The 16,270-nt window shown below is 27.1% G+C and overlaps 1 protein-coding gene and 1 long non-coding RNA gene across 2 annotated transcripts; both read left to right on the top strand.

Moving 5' to 3' along the window:
* The first annotated feature begins 2,670 nt into the window (after window positions 1-2,670).
* Window positions 2,671-3,199, top strand: LOC137826796 (uncharacterized). The gene is made up of 2 exons (XR_011083588.1): window positions 2,671-2,805; window positions 2,901-3,199. It is a non-coding gene; the product is annotated as an uncharacterized lncRNA (long non-coding RNA).
* An 8,559-nt stretch (window positions 3,200-11,758) lies between these two features.
* LOC137823764 (uncharacterized) lies at window positions 11,759-15,814 on the top strand. Its single transcript, XM_068629025.1, has 6 exons — window positions 11,759-12,326; window positions 12,448-12,484; window positions 13,245-13,481; window positions 13,602-13,649; window positions 14,809-15,248; window positions 15,338-15,814. Exons 1-6 carry the CDS (start codon window positions 12,025-12,027, stop codon window positions 15,408-15,410), a joined length of 1,137 nt encoding a protein of 378 aa, XP_068485126.1. The 5' UTR covers window positions 11,759-12,024; the 3' UTR covers window positions 15,411-15,814.
* Window positions 15,815-16,270: the final 456 nt, after the last annotated feature.

Below are 16,270 nucleotides of genomic sequence, written 5' to 3'. Positions count from 1 at the left end.
TAATAAGAAATATTCAATCTCAAAAAATTATAAGAACAATTTAAAACTAATTTTTTAATTTTTATAATAGTGTATATAAGTGGGTGCAACCCTCAATCCTATGAGCCGGTTTTATGGGATTAAGATTTGCACCCACTTATATACAATGAAATGTCCTTATCTCTAATCGATGTGGGATCTCCAACAATTTTTAATCTCTTAATTAAAAAAATATTAATGTTAGTCCAAAAATTTAAATTAAAAAATTTAACATGTAATAAAGTTGGAAGACTCATGGCTCAAAAAAAAAGCTCATTTCTCCTCTTTCTCTTTATTATAATTTTATTTTCTAAAATCAGTTTCATTTACATGACCTAAATTATTTTCTTCGATAAGCATATCATTCTTAATCTTTTCTTTAGTTTTAAAATCAATTTTCCTATTTTTACAAACAAGTCTTACCAATTAGAAAGTAACAATGATATAAGACATTTTTATTTGATTCTACTTTAGTTTTAGAGTAAGTTTATTTCTATTCTATATTTTATTTATTATTAATATCTTTATTTTATATGTTAATAATTTACGTTCAATCATATCAGTTAATAATTTGATTTTTTTAACTAATTTACTTATTTAATTTATGATTTTGGTTGATTTGGTGGCAGACTTGTAAGTATGATTTTTAAATAATGTTTTATTATTATTTAGATTTCAATTTTGAGTAAGGGGAAACTATTATGAAGTTTAATTTGATATATATATATATATATATATTAATATTTGTTAATTATGAGCTTGAGATAATTTTATACATGTTTAACAAATAGTTTAATAGATATAAAGTATACAATTCTAAATAAACTTAAAATTTCGGAATTTTTTTCAAAATAGTGCAATTTTCACACAGAATTATCAAAATTGACATATTTTTTGAAAATTTACCCATGTGGATAAGTTGTACCCAGAGAACATAAATTCATTCTGAAAAAATTTACATTGCATGAAACAACTTTGAATTTATAAAAAAGTAAAATTGTACTAATTTAATACGACTTTAATATAAGAGGAATAAGAGAAATTGTTGTTTGTTTGTTTTTTATTTGAATTAAATCTGAATCTCTATCATGCTAGTACGATTTCAATTGTTTTAACTTGTCACAACTTTAGTTTAAATTAAATTACATTACATTAAAATTATAATTATGTTACAGTAACACGATTTTAATTAAAATAAATAATAATAATAATAAATTTTGCAATAAATGCAGAGGAAGAAGATGAATAGATTGGGCCGCTTGAACTCTGGTCCAGCCCACTTAAATAAATAAATAATTTTTTTCACTGGTTGGAATGGAAAAAAAAAATCAAAAAATAACTATTTTAAAATGAATTTAAAAAGTATAATATTAGACCTTAAACTATAGCAATTGTATAGATGGTGTTAAACTTTCCTAGTATAATGACTGCAATTTGAAGTTTTCCATATAAACTAAGAGCAACAATAGCATGCTACTTTTTTAATCAATTTTTAAAAACATTTTTACCTTTTTTTAATAAATACAAATTTTTTTATTTGAACAAAAAGCAATTTGAAGATAAGAAGAAAAAAATACAATACTTGAAGTTACCAACTTCAATCAATTTTAATTAAAGAAAAAAAAACTAAAATGATTGTGGAACAAAAGGAGAAAGCAATTAAATGGTAAATAATAAATAAGCGATAAAATAAATTATAAACAATAAATAACAAGCTATAAATCATAAATGATGAGTTAATAAACAACACTATGAACTAATAATAATTAATAAACAATAAGTAATAAAGTAAATCATTAAATCATGTAACATTTCACATGCTATCTTATGTGTTTACAATTTTCTTTATCCGTTTCATAATTATTGCATTTTCAAGTTCTTTCACAATAACTATACTATTTTTTAAATAATTTTATTAGAAACACATTACATTTAAAAAATAAATGCATTTTACCTGAGATAAAGAAAAATAATTTAAACACAAAAACTAGAAAGAAAAAAGTAGATGTTTTACTGAAAAATGAGAACATAAATCAAATTGAAATTTTCAAAAGATTAAAATTACTCTATTGTTATGAGAATAGGGAATAAATCAAATCAACATTATTTTTATTTGAATAAAATAGTATTTAAAAAATTTCATTTCATAATTAATAGTTAAATTTGTTCAGTTTTTTATGCTAACGTTAATTAATAAATATTTTAAATCTCTCTAGCATGTTACTAAGATTTTTAATCTCATAATTACGGTGGATATCTATTCTTTCATTTCTTTCTATGTTGTTCTTCTCTCTTGCTTTTTTTTCTCTCTCTTAGAAGTTCCTTTTCTATATAGAATGAGAGGAAAGTTTCTTCATAAAGAGATAAGAGATAGTGGATAATTAGTGCTCACCACATATTTAAGAGAGAGTTACAATTTCAAGACTTTTAGAATGACCATCATTGAATACAAAATACATTCAATGGATCGGTTACCAATATTCATTGGTCATAGTCTCCCACTAAATTAAGGAAGGATTCCCAACAAAAGGAACAATAAGATTGCTTTGACTTTGAAAGTAATAAATAAGTTAAGCCTCCCCCAAAAACACCTCATGACTTTCACTTCATTATACATCTATATAAGGCATTCAGATGCAACACTCTTCAATCACTTCAAAGCCACTTTGGATGCCACAGAGTTGAATCACTTCAAAAAAAAAATTAAAGCAAAGAAAATCATGACGAAGTTACATAAAAGTGTTCTGATTGTGTTGGCTTTGTTTGCTCTCTTCAGCCAAACTTACGGTATATAAGTATTACCATGATTTGTGAGTTTTGTTTTCTTAGAATGTTGTTGATATTAAAAGATTTTGATGTGTTTGTGATGTTGTGATGAACAGGGGAAATCAAATTTTGCCCTAAAGATATGGTGTTTGATGGACAATGTCCATTAGGGACTTCGGGAATGAGCTGCTTTCGAGAATTCCTTGCAAGATTAGGAGCAAGTGCTATGCCTATGAATTGTCGTTGTAACAATGCTGGTAGTAATAAACGTAAATGTACTTGTCAAGTTGTTTGTTCCGAGTGAGACAATTTTCCATAAAATAATAAGTGTGGATCATCTTATGTAACACATTTCAGAATTTTAAGAAAGCCATTCTTATAGCTATAATAATATCTTTAATTTGTTTCATCTTCATTTTACTTTTTTATTTGTTATTTTAATATTCTTTAACAGATTAATTTGATGTTTGTTGTTTGACTGGAATAACTAACAACCAAGGTTCCAAGATTTGACCATAATCAAAAAGCAAAGAAAAACACCTTATGTTAATGTCTAACTAAACGGAGAAAAATGTGAAACTTAGTTTATGTAGCAGTAATCAATGCAATTAATCTCACCTTTCTCGCACTATAAAAAAAATATTTATATCCAGTTTTACTGTTTTTCCCTACATTTCTTTCCACTTAATGTCCTCAATTTTTTTATACTTAAAGTATTAAGTTATTTTTAGCACTTGTTTTAAAATAAAATATAAATAAAACTGTAAAACATGAGTCGTTTTTCTTCGATATTAGAAAAAAAATATATTTTAGTCAGGAAAGCGAGTCGATCCAATTGGTCGGTCCGCTAGTTTGTCATTATTAAGGTGAGATGAGTTAATTTTTGAATTGTTAATTTGTATTGGTCTAATACACCCAATTCACACTTATCCAATTTGCCTAATTCGCTAGTCTCGCGGGTTAACTCGTTCGTCTTTTTTATATTTTACATTTTTAAAGAGGATTCTCATACTTTTAAAATTAAAATTAGTGGGTTAATATTTTATATAAAACTTTATTTACATTAATTTGTTATAAATAATTTTATTCATTAAAATATTGTTGATATTTACTTTATTTTGTTAAATAATAAATATTCTTTTATTAAAATATTAAAGTTTGATTCATTTTTATTAATTTTTTTTTATATTTTATTGTCTAAAAAATAATATCAATAACTACAACTAAGTAATTAAATTTAAAATCAAAAATTACAAATAAATATTTAAATAAAACGGATTTCGAATTTCAATATGATATTACGGACCAATACAAACCAGACCAAAACACTCGGGTTTACCCATTTTACCAACCGTCAATATAACTATAAAAACATTAGAAATTATCAACACAGATATATACCCATTAAAATTACTGTATTATAAATAAAAATTTACCAACAAATTTTAAGTAACAGATAAATGTTATAACATCTACAGAAAGTTCTATCAATAGAATATCTTATGGACGAACTATTCATGAATAATTGGCATTAATAAACTTCACCCAAAAATGTTATTGAAGAAAAATTTAATATAAATATTTGTTATATATTACACAAAATATTTGTTAGTATATTTATCGGTAATATATGTTATATGTTAGATGAAATTCCGTCAGTACATTTTTATATCTGTTAATTAAAAAAAAATAAGATTCTATCAGTAATATATATAAGTCTGTCGGTAAACTAGGTAATTAAATTTTTTATTTCATATTAACATATAATAATCCATTGTTAAAATTAATAAATATTAATTTAGTACTTATTTAATTAAAAAATATTGAAATGTAATTTGTTTTATTAATAATATATAATGTATTAATTATTTAATAAATAAATAATAATCTCTTAATTATTAAATTAATAATACATTGATTTATGCACTATTTAACGAATACATATTAACTTATTAATTTTTTATATTAGCCACATAACTATTTAATTAATACATATTAATATGTTAGTTATTTATTTAATAACTATTAACTAATTAGTAAATATATGTTCTGTGAAAGAATTCCTTAACTTTTGATTGAACTTAATTACTATATACAATTAAATCACCAAACTATATTTAATTAGATTTAATTAGAGGAATTAATTCTAAACTTAAGATTATTAGAATGAAAAAATGTATACATTATCATAATCATAGTAGAGTATAAACATAAATTTAATAAAATTCAAACTTTTAATGACTTTTTAATTAAATTAAAAAAATCAAAATAAAGATAAATATATTATAATGATTAATGACTCCGGAAGCTTGTCTCATACCTATATGATAACTCAATCTTTCAATGTTTTTTTTTGCGGTTGTAAATTCTGGTAAGATCCAAATGCTAGATTATCAATAATAAATTTACAACGTGATATGGGTTAATGATGAAAGATAAATATACAAATAATAAGAAAACAGCTTTTTAATAATTTGGAAGTTATTTTTAATATGATTAAAAAATTCATATGGTAAGAGTATTAATTCAAACAAATCAAACACCCAATTTATAAGTTATTTTCATTGGTTTCTTGTTACCAAAAGTGACTTAGACTGCTATGACCACATCCTTCCTCAGTGATTAAGTATGTTGTAAAATTGTCAACTTCTTAACACGAAAACAAATAACAAAAAAAAAGAAATAATATCATTAACCTAGTTAATTTGATTAAAATAACAACTCATCGAATTTTAAATGAAGATATAAAAATTATAGAAATATACACTCATGGTATCCCATATATATCTCCCCTTTCTGAATACATAAAATTTCATATAATATTTATTATTATAAAATAATAATAATAATAAAATTTGAAAAATATTTAAATATTTATTAATATAAATAAATTATTTGAATTTAATTAACGCGATCCAAATTTGTGGATATTAAAAAATAATTGGCACTCATGACTCATTTCATTATGTGGTGATATTAACGAAATAATAATTGTCAAATTACACGTAACTATTGTATGCAATTATTATACATTATTATACAATATTTGTACGTAATTATATTGTAATAAATTTTTATTGTTCTAAAAATATATAAGTATTGGAGAACAAGCCTGGAATATAGCAGGAAATGTGCCGCAAAGAAATTTCAGGGTATGGAAGAAATATGACCTAGGTAACATAGTATTTCATGTGTTTATTGGTACTAAATTTAGGCTACAATTACGAATACATAAAAACAATTAATGGTAATTAACCTCCCTTTAATAACAATTAATTGTGAACGTAAGTAACCTCCCATTAATTTCAATTAATTGTCAACGGTAAATAACTTCCCAATTATGTCAATAAAACAGAAAGGTGAGTCATAACCGACAAGATTTTTTTTAAAAAAAAACAATTGAACTCGAGTTCAATTTGAGTTTGCAGAGTTTACTCAAGATTCGAGTCTACAACCGAGTTAACTCGCTAAGCGCATGTAGACACGTAAACTCGGACGAGTCTACGAGTTGACTCGCGAGTTTAACCACCTTGCAACCATGAATGAATTCATACAAATTTATGCTTATTCACTTTTTTTTATACATGCATGTATCCTCTTTTAACTATTACGAAAATAATAATTATCAAATTATACGCAATTATTTATGCTTTGTCCTCCTATTTCCCAACCTCATACTAATAACTGTACCAAAAAAGGCATTGATTTTAATTATATATTAACTGTTAATTTTGTTCTAAATAATAATTATTAAAAATTAAATATACATTTAAATATTAAAAAAAATGTGTTAAAATTATAAATTTTTATTGTACTAAAAATATATGAGTATTGGAGAATCTACTATTTATTTTAATATTTATTATAAATAATAATAATAATAAAATTTAAAAAATATTTAAATATTTATTAATATAAATAAATTATTTGAATTTAATTCGTCCGATACAAATTAAATTGGCAGGATATTAAAAAGGATAATTGACACTCATTGCTCATTTCATTTAGAATAATTTGAACACAGAGAATAAAAATGGAAATCATCCCAAACTGAATTGAGAATTTACACTTCAGATTTTTATCTATAGAGGTGATATTAAGAAAATAATAATTGTTAAATTACACGCAATTATTTGTTATGTTGTAAGAATATGTTTAGGGTTTAGGGTTTATGTATAATGATCCACTTTATTTTATTATTTGAATTAAGAAAAAAAATTATGGAGATAATATATGCACTCTTGCTCTTGTTTTGAAGTCTGAATTGAATCGGTCTTTTTTCAGATTTGTGAAAGTTTATCTCAATTTCTACAATTTTATTTTAAGTTCGTATTATGCCGAAAAATTCCAAAAACACTTAATATTTTGTTTTAATCTTATATAAATATTTAAAATCCGGATAATTATAGGATAACATATTCACTTAAATAAAGTCCGAAGAAGTAGATGATTTAAGTTGAATTGCTATAGAACAAAAACTTGAATCTAATTACAAGTAAATAGTATATGCACCAGTCATTTAAAGAGTTTCTGTCAGATCCTCTTCTATTTTTTTGCTTTTCTATACATACCTCACGGCCTCATCATTTTCAATGTGTCATATAAGTTGTATGTCACTGTGCCTTATAAGAGGCTGAAATAATAACTTATTTCAATTAATATTTATTCCAATTAATTGGATCTAATTAAATTTTTATGGGCCCAAAGAGGTAGAAATATTCGGATTGTGAGGGTGACAGAAAAATAAAGTTTTTGAATTTTGATTTTATGTTATATTTAATTTGGATAGTTTACATTTATCTTAATTAACTTTATTTAAATTATAATAAATATGATTTTGTTCTATGTTTATGTTTTATTTGAATACTTTATGTTTGCGTTTTTTTATGTTATAATTGTGTATGAATTTGCCATGTTGGTTCGTATTGGGTGTTGTAAAGTTCTAGCTCAAGGCACACAAATAAGTTGCATTCAACAAAAAAATTGAATTAAATATATTTTTAGTTTCTATGTACAATTGTCGGTAACTTTTCACAAACCTTATCAATTGATCGGTACATGTTTTTAGTGTCTTGTTTTGATGTGAACATATTTCTATGATTACTATAAATAAAGATGATTTTTTGTAATATATTTAAATTTTATATGTTGGTTAGTTTTTTACTAATAATTTTTTAAAATCATGTTTTTATTTTATTTTTATTTTAAAAGCTGGTACAATTCATAAAATACTTTAGAGAAAAAAAGGTTGTGATGGAATTGTGACTCATGTAAGAACTTTGATTGGATTGTGTGTTAATTGCAACAACAATAGACTATGAGTTTCAGACACTTTTTTTAAATGAGCGTATCCATGTCGAACACATGTATCGGTGTCGACACTCGTATGACACTTATCGGTGAAGTTTTCAATTCAAAAAATATTTGTTGGATTTTTGAAATTTTTAGTACGATTCTAACACAATTTTAAAAGGTATAAATACAATAATTTTCTAAAAACTCAAATTTATTGTATATTTTTTAATTATGATTATCAAAATAAGAAACAAATTCTTTTGAACCAGTCATGAAAAATATCTACTTGCTTCCAAAAGAATCTGAAACATACTTTTGCACATAAATATTTATTTTTAATATATATAATTTAAAATTATATAATATATATATTCGTGTCTCCGTGTCCTACATTTTAGAGATTATACCTATCTTTATGTCTGTATCCGTGTTCATATTTGTATATCCTTATAGACAATAACACACTACAAAACAAAGGTGTTGTGAAATACCTATCTTTATGTCTGTATCCGTGTTCGTATCTGTATATCCTTATAGACAATAACACACTACAAAACAAAGGTGTTGTGAAAACGTGTCATGCCTTAAACCGATTTTGGTAAGTAGTTGGTATATTATTTATATGTGATGATGGTGGTGGGAACATATAATTGTAGTGTGGGACCCAAAACCTTTAAATCAAATCACTTTAGGCTAGAATTATATGTATCAATGTTATGCTGCCAACTAGGGTTATAATATTTTGAACTAGGGCATCAAAGTAATGAGACAAGGTTCATATTCTTATCTCATAGAGTTATTGTTCTTCAACTATTTCAATGTGTTTTAATGCTCTTCAAATACACAACCTCCTTTTCTTTTTTTAATGCCAAGTGTAATAATAGAATGTGTGTCTGATTCACGTGTTCAAGAGTACATGTTTATAGAAAATCAATAAAAATAATTCATCAAGAAAAATAATACAAGGTAGAAATGATATTTAACCTTTTCAAATTAATACGATTGATATAGCTTAATTGTGATTCTACTTTGTGTTGAATTTACTGCTCTGATTAATGTTTCTCGGATGTTGGAATACTTATCTTAAGTACAGTAAGAAAATCAGGTTTACGATTTTTTTGCATTTTTCGTGAAGTGAATATATTTGTTGATAAACATGTTTTATTCATAGAGAGTATTTTCATTGGTATAATAAATTTATATCTAATTTTTTCTTAGAATTATTTATTAATAGATAATAATTATCTATGTACCATTTTTGTTAATATATGAGTTTTGATTTAGTCTTCTCATATTTTCTTGTATTTTCATTTTTTTTAATAATATTTTTTTCATGTGGTGATAAATGATTGTTGTTACTTGAGATGTCAAGTTTCACAGTGATGCTTAACATGAGAGATTTTATAAAAAAAAAAATACAGTTCATAACATGATATGAAATTTGAGATTTTTAATCTCTTAATTAAAAAAAAATATTAATGTTAGTCCAACAATTTAAATTAAAAAAATTTACATGTAAGAAAGTTGCAAGACTCATGGCTCTAGAAAAGCTCATTTCTCCTCTTTCTCTTTATTTCCATTCTTTATTATAATTTTCTTTTCTAAAACCAGTTTCATTTACATGACCTAAATTATTTTCTTCGATAAACATATCCTTCTTAATATTTTCTTTAGTTTTAAAATCAATTCTTCTATTTTTACAAACAGTTCTTACCAATTACAAAGTAGCATCATATAAAACATTTTTATTTGATTCTAATTTAGTTTTAGAGTAAGTTTATTTCTATTCTATATTGTATTTATTATTAATGTATTTATTATATATGTTAATAATTTACGTTCAATCATATTAGTTAATAATTTTGATTTTTTAACTAATTTATGATTTTGGTTGATTTGGTGGCAGACTAGTAAGTATGCTGTGAAGGATTTTTAAATATATTTTTTTCTTATTATTTAGATTTCAAACAATTTTTTTTAGTAAGGTAAAACTATTATGAATTTTAATTAGATATTTATAGTATTATTGTCAATGGATCTGTTAATTATGTGTTTGAGATAATGAAAATTGATAGAATATTTATATGTTATTGATTTATGAATGTTTATATATACGTATGTGATTTAGACATGAACATTGAGATGTTATACATTATAATTTTGATAAGTTTAAATTTGTGTAAATTAAGACGTTAGATAGAAATTAAGGGATGATTTGACATTATTCGTACACGACGTCGTTGTACAATTGTTTCCACAGTAAATTTACATTTACCTACGAATTTGAGGTTTGTAATTAAAACTAATAAGATTTTAGTACTTCATAAATTATTTTGAAAGTTGTTTATACTATTAAATGTTTGTTATCTTATATCAATGTTGAATTTATATTTGTTTCAGGTAGATATAAAAGATGGTTGAAATTTATGAGATAAAGTCTATTGAATTTGTGATAAATTTTAAATATGTTGTTGTTTCAATGGATATAAAGTATATAATTCTAAATAAATTAAAATCTTGGAATTTTTTTAAAATGGTGCAATTTTCACAAAGAATTACCAATATTGACAAATTTACCCATAAGTTATAATCACATAGTATGATTTTATTGTAAAAACAAATTACATAACATGACATGACTTTGAATTTATAAGAGTGAAGTCATACCAATTTAACACGACTTTAGTATAAAAATAATTGATGTTAGTTTGTTTTTGTATTTGAATTGGAACTGTGTCATGCTATCACCATTTTAATTGTTTTAATTTTAAGTCATGCTAGCATGACATGATTTTAGTTTAAATCAAATTACATTAAAATTGTGTTAACATAACATAATTTTAATTGAAATCAAATTACACTGAATTTGTGCCTATATAACACGATCTCAGTTTAAATTAGATTACACCAAAGTCGCATCAAACTGAAATAACTTAAATTTTAAACAATTAAAATGAACACATCACTTGACTTTAACAAATTCAAAGAAAGTAGTGTTATGAAATCACAACTTCTTCATAATAAAGTTGTGTCATGTTAACATTACTTACCTATAAATAATTTTTTCAAAATAATATTTTTTTATGAAAATTGCATATATATATATATTAGATTTGAAAATTATTAATTTTATAAATCATAATATATGGAGTATATTTTGATTGATTACAATATATAATTTATTTACTTAGGTATATATAATATACAGGTGTTACAAATAGTAAATCACACGTTATATATTTAATGGATAACAACTTGTCTAGATACTTGATATATAATATCACAAAAATCCACAATTACATAAAAGTTAATATTAAAATAATTAGAATCAATTTAAAAAATAGGATATCAAAGTGTGTCACCTGAAAATCAATATTAATATCCCAACCATCAATATTTTAATTCCTAGTTTCGATCATTGAACTAAAACCATTAATTTTAAAAATTGGAATATTAAATACCTCCATCTTGAAATAAATATTTCAAATTTGGAGATTGAAAATAATAATAATAATAATAATAAATAATAATAATAAAGTAAGTGAGTTATATATGAGATTATTTGAGATGATTTATGATACACCATCATTACATGAAAATGGAAAAAGAACAAAAGCATTAGCACAATAAACAATCAATGATTCCTTCAATAAATAACAGAATCAACAAATCTAATTTTGGCCATTATTCATCATTCTATGTTTTTTCACATTGACGTGTTACAAAGGGACGAGAAAAGATCCTCTGTGTACTCTCAATGCACCCCTCTCTTCTCCTAAGCTCACACGTGTCCAACACTGACAAGTGAGCATCAGTGTCACACTCACAACACAACCCCTTCTTAAACATCACCATCACCAATACCCACACACTCACATCACACGTGCCTCCTCTTCTTCCTTTTCCAAATTCATTCCAAACTTGGGAACAACATAATTATTAACTATGGGGGCGGTGACGTCGTCGATGGCGGCGAAGTTCGCGTTTTTCCCCCCCAATCCGCCGTCGTACGGCGTTGGGGTGGATGAAGTCACCGGGAAGCTGAAGATGACGGGGGTGGTCACCCGGGAAAACGTCGACGTTTTGAAGCTCTGTACCAAACGAGGGAACACCATCGTTGCCATCTACATTGCAAACCCTTCCGCCTCCTCCACCCTGCTCTATTCCCACGGCAACGCCGCCGATCTGGGTCAGATGTACGAGTTGTTCTCCGAGCTGAGTCACCACCTCCGAGTCAACCTCTTATGGTCACTACTCACTGCACCTACATTACATTGTGTTACTATTGTTGTTGTCGTTACTTCTAATGTTCTAATGTCATGTCACGTTGTTTATTCACAGTGCCAATTTTTCATTTTTTTTTTGCAGTTATGACTATTCTGGGTACGGTCAGTCTTCTGGGAAGGTAAGCGATTTTTCTCTGCTTAATAATTTTGAATTGATTTTACATGATATTGGATCTGCTTTTGAAATCTTCTTCTTGAGAAATACTGAGTTTTTTTTTTTTTTCCTGACAGAGAAGTTCTTAAAATTCCTTTTTTTTTGTTGAGCTCTGTATGATTCCTCTTGAAATAGTAACCGTGTGATTTAGCTGTAATGTTGATAATCAATTGAACTGAGATGCATCCTGTAATTATTTATATGTTTTTAAAAAATTTAAGAGTTTTCCTTATTTGATAGTTTTCTTTTTCTTTTTTAAATCCTTTGAAAAAAATTGGAATGCTGTTGAGAATGATAGAATTAAAGAACTACGAATCGAACTGTTAATTATAGGATAACATATTCACTTAAGTAAAGTCCAAAGAAGTAGATGATTTAAGTTGAATTGCTGCTATAGAACAAAAAGTGTCTATGCACCAGTGATTTAAAGAGTTTGTTTATATTGTTATTTAATCAGTATAATAGATTTATTGACTTTTACAACAATCACCTTAAAAATGATATCAATTACCTTAAAAGTTAAATTTTTACGACTTTGAACAAACTTACACGATCAAAGTCATTCAATTCATTTTGAACAAAGGTTGCTATATTTCCTCATTTCCTTTTTACACCATTCTATTATTCTTGATTTTTTGTGTGCTAGAATGTCTAAATAATCACGGGGTAGCTTAATATTTTGTTGGAATGGGAGTGATTTGAAGAAGGTGCTATTTTTTTGACAGCCTAGTGAGCAGAACACGTATGCAGATATAGAAGCTGCATATAAATGTCTGGTAGAAATGTATGGGGCGAAAGAGGAAGATATTATTTTGTATGGCCAATCTGTCGGCAGTGGACCCACCACAGATTTGGCTACTCGTTTACCAAACCTTAGGGCTGCCATTCTCCACAGTCCCATCTTATCTGGCCTTCGAGTCATGTATCCTGTGAAGCGGACATACTGGTTTGACATTTATAAGGTTTTATCTATATCTATCATTGCTAAATAAATTGGTCAGTCACATTGTTCAATTTGAGCCTCACACACATTTAGATTTCCATGGCTGCAATTTAATGATGTTTTTCTGTTTTTTGTGCAGAACATTGATAAAATTCCCTTGGTCAGTTGTCCAGTTCTGGTAATTCATGTGAGTCTGCTCAGTTCAAACTAGTATGTTATAGTATTAAATAGAATTTGGCATCGTACTGAATGGAATGGGAATAATAATTTGAAGTAATTACGGAATGACACCTTGATGGTTTTGTATCTGACAGTTTATGAAATATTTTCATTTGTAATATGAGTTGAAGATCCTCTTCCATTTTTTTGCTTTTCTATACATACCCTCATGGCCTCATCATTATCAATAATAAATTGACTGAAGTTCTTGTTAACATTGTTTAGAGCCATTCTAAGTTTCACTCAGTTGCTTAGAAGTTCTTGACCGTTGTCATTGTGGATGTCCGTCTGAGCTTTCTATTTATCTTTTTGAAACATTTATGTGGTTGTCAACCATGCCAAAGTACTTTGATAGGACTCTGGAACTTGAAGTCTATCACACTGAATTTTATTGATAAAATGTGACTGTGTTCCTTCTGGTTGCTGCTGCTGCTGAATCACTGCACTAACAAAACTTTCTTACCCTCCACTTCCTCTCTTCCCGCTGCTTATCTCTCTTACCCCTGCATATATGTCTGTAGTTGTCCTTGTTAATAATACACGTTAGTGATATGTGGATTACTGGCTACCAAATTTGTCGTTCTTGCGATGATATGTTTTTGTAATTCTTTAATATACTATTGACAACCACAGTCCACTAACTTCCGAATTTCCCAATACTATGAGAAATTGTAAGGCTTGCTAGCTGACTCTTTTTTGGATTAACTGACTTGGCTGTTATATAAATTGAAGTTTCGTATCTTTATGAGTATTCTGGAGTGATCTGTCAACATTTGGTTATTTGAATAACTTAAAACAAGTTTTGAATATTTCATGTGGGAACTATTATTCTGAAAATATCCTTGGCTTAGTTAGGGATTCTCATGCTACATTAGTGATATCATTCTTACACAGTCTTTTCATGTTTCTAGTTTTTACATCCATTTTAACCTTTTTAACAATTGAAAAACATAGCACAATTCAAATTATGTTATCACACTTTTTTTTGCATTGTGTGACCTGAAGGAAGAGAGAGAGCATATCAACGCGGTCTATATGCATACCTAATGTACAACTAGGCTATCAAGTTGAGATCCACCTTATTTAAATGTTCACTTAGCTGACTTAGTTAAATATGTATCGTTTAGGGAACAGCTGATGATGTAGTAGATTGCTCCCACGGGAAGCAACTTTGGGAACATTGCATACAAAAGTATGAACCCCTATGGATTAAAGGAGGAAATCATTGTAACCTGGAGCTTTACCCTGAATATATAAAGCACCTCAAGAAATTTATTGTGGCTATTGAGAGGCCACCGTATCAAAAAACTGGATCTGAACCGGTTCCTGATCATCTGGACAGACCTAGGAGTAGCACAGATTTTAGAGAGAAACCTAGACTCAGCATGGATCTAAGGGAGACTTTGAGACGAAGTTTTGACTTCAAAGAAAAGCCAAGGATAAGCACAGACCATAAAGAAAAGTCAAGAGCTGATAAGAAAGATAAATCAAGAAAGAGTATAGATCACTCTGAGAAAGCATGTAACAGAGCAGAAATTCCTGAGAAAGCAAGAAATAGCATTGACCGGTCAGTTACAAACCACATTTTATGTGCTCATGTCAGTTCTGCTATTCTGCTAATGTTACGTCTTACAATTTTTCTATATTGTGCTGCAGTTTTGGGGACATGGTGAGATCAGTTGGATTGTGCCATATTGATTGTTTCAGGCCCAGGGCAACTCATGCATAAAGATGACACCATGACAAAAGCTTACACGTTGAGGTTGTTTCTTAATGATTATTTGATTGGTTGATGGGTTGTATGGGTGATAGGAAAATGTTCGGGTCCGATTTATTTTCTGAAGCTAAGCAATAGATGAAAAAGTAATTTAACATGGTAGATCATGTTTCACTAAATCCTCTTTTGGTTAATAATGTAACCTGATTTTAGCATGCTAACATTAACCAGGGTAGTGAGTTCAATTCATCAGGGTTTCCAGATAAACAGGCACTTGACAGTTCTGCATTGTTAGATTTACTTCTGTATTGCTAGAGTAACATATTTCCTACACGAAAACAGACTGGATCCAACTTCTCTGTATTACTCTTCTCTCTTTTTGTTTCAATTGAATGTTGGTGATTAGTTCTGTACCACGTGTTTGTCTTTGCCAGTTTCCTATAAATTCATGCTCTTGATTTCACCAGTTTCAATAGATGTACATGACGATGATTTCACAGTTTCAGAACAAATGTAGTTTAAATTAAATAACAATTATAATTGCTGAACTCTTGGAAAAAAAAATAAAATTGAAGAAGAAGAGAAACTCAAACCAGAAAAGAAGAAAAACGAATAGAAGAGGAAAATGCGGATACACAGGCTAAATAATAACGATCCTGTTAAATTTATATGAGTAGTGTGATAAAACAAGGGAAGAAAAGAGTGTAAACAATGGTGATAGTTTTAATTGCATAATTCTTTGAAGGAGATGGGTTTAAATGGAAAGGGAGGGTCCCATGCATAGAGAAACTGTACATGTTGATTGGTAGGAATGGGTGCGCCATTTTTGAGAAGACAGACATCACCAGAAATGGTCAGAAGTGATGGATCCT

This window comes from Phaseolus vulgaris, chromosome 8, assembly GCF_000499845.2.
Source record: "Phaseolus vulgaris cultivar G19833 chromosome 8, P. vulgaris v2.0, whole genome shotgun sequence".
In the NCBI taxonomy this organism is placed as follows: domain Eukaryota; kingdom Viridiplantae; phylum Streptophyta; class Magnoliopsida; order Fabales; family Fabaceae; genus Phaseolus; species Phaseolus vulgaris.
The sequence above is the reverse complement of the archived record's forward strand: the minus strand, read 5'-3'. Positions and strand labels throughout refer to the sequence as shown.

Coding starts and splice junctions, on each gene's coding strand:
- LOC137823764 (XM_068629025.1), top strand. CDS start 12,025: ATGGGGGCGGTGACGTCGTCGATGGCGGCGAAGTTCGCGTTTTTCCCC. Junction 12,485..13,244: donor ACGGTCAGTCTTCTGGGAAG/GTAAGCGATTTT, acceptor TTTTTTTGACAG/CCTAGTGAGCAGAACACGTA. Junction 15,249..15,337: donor GCAAGAAATAGCATTGACCG/GTCAGTTACAAA, acceptor ATTGTGCTGCAG/TTTTGGGGACATGGTGAGAT.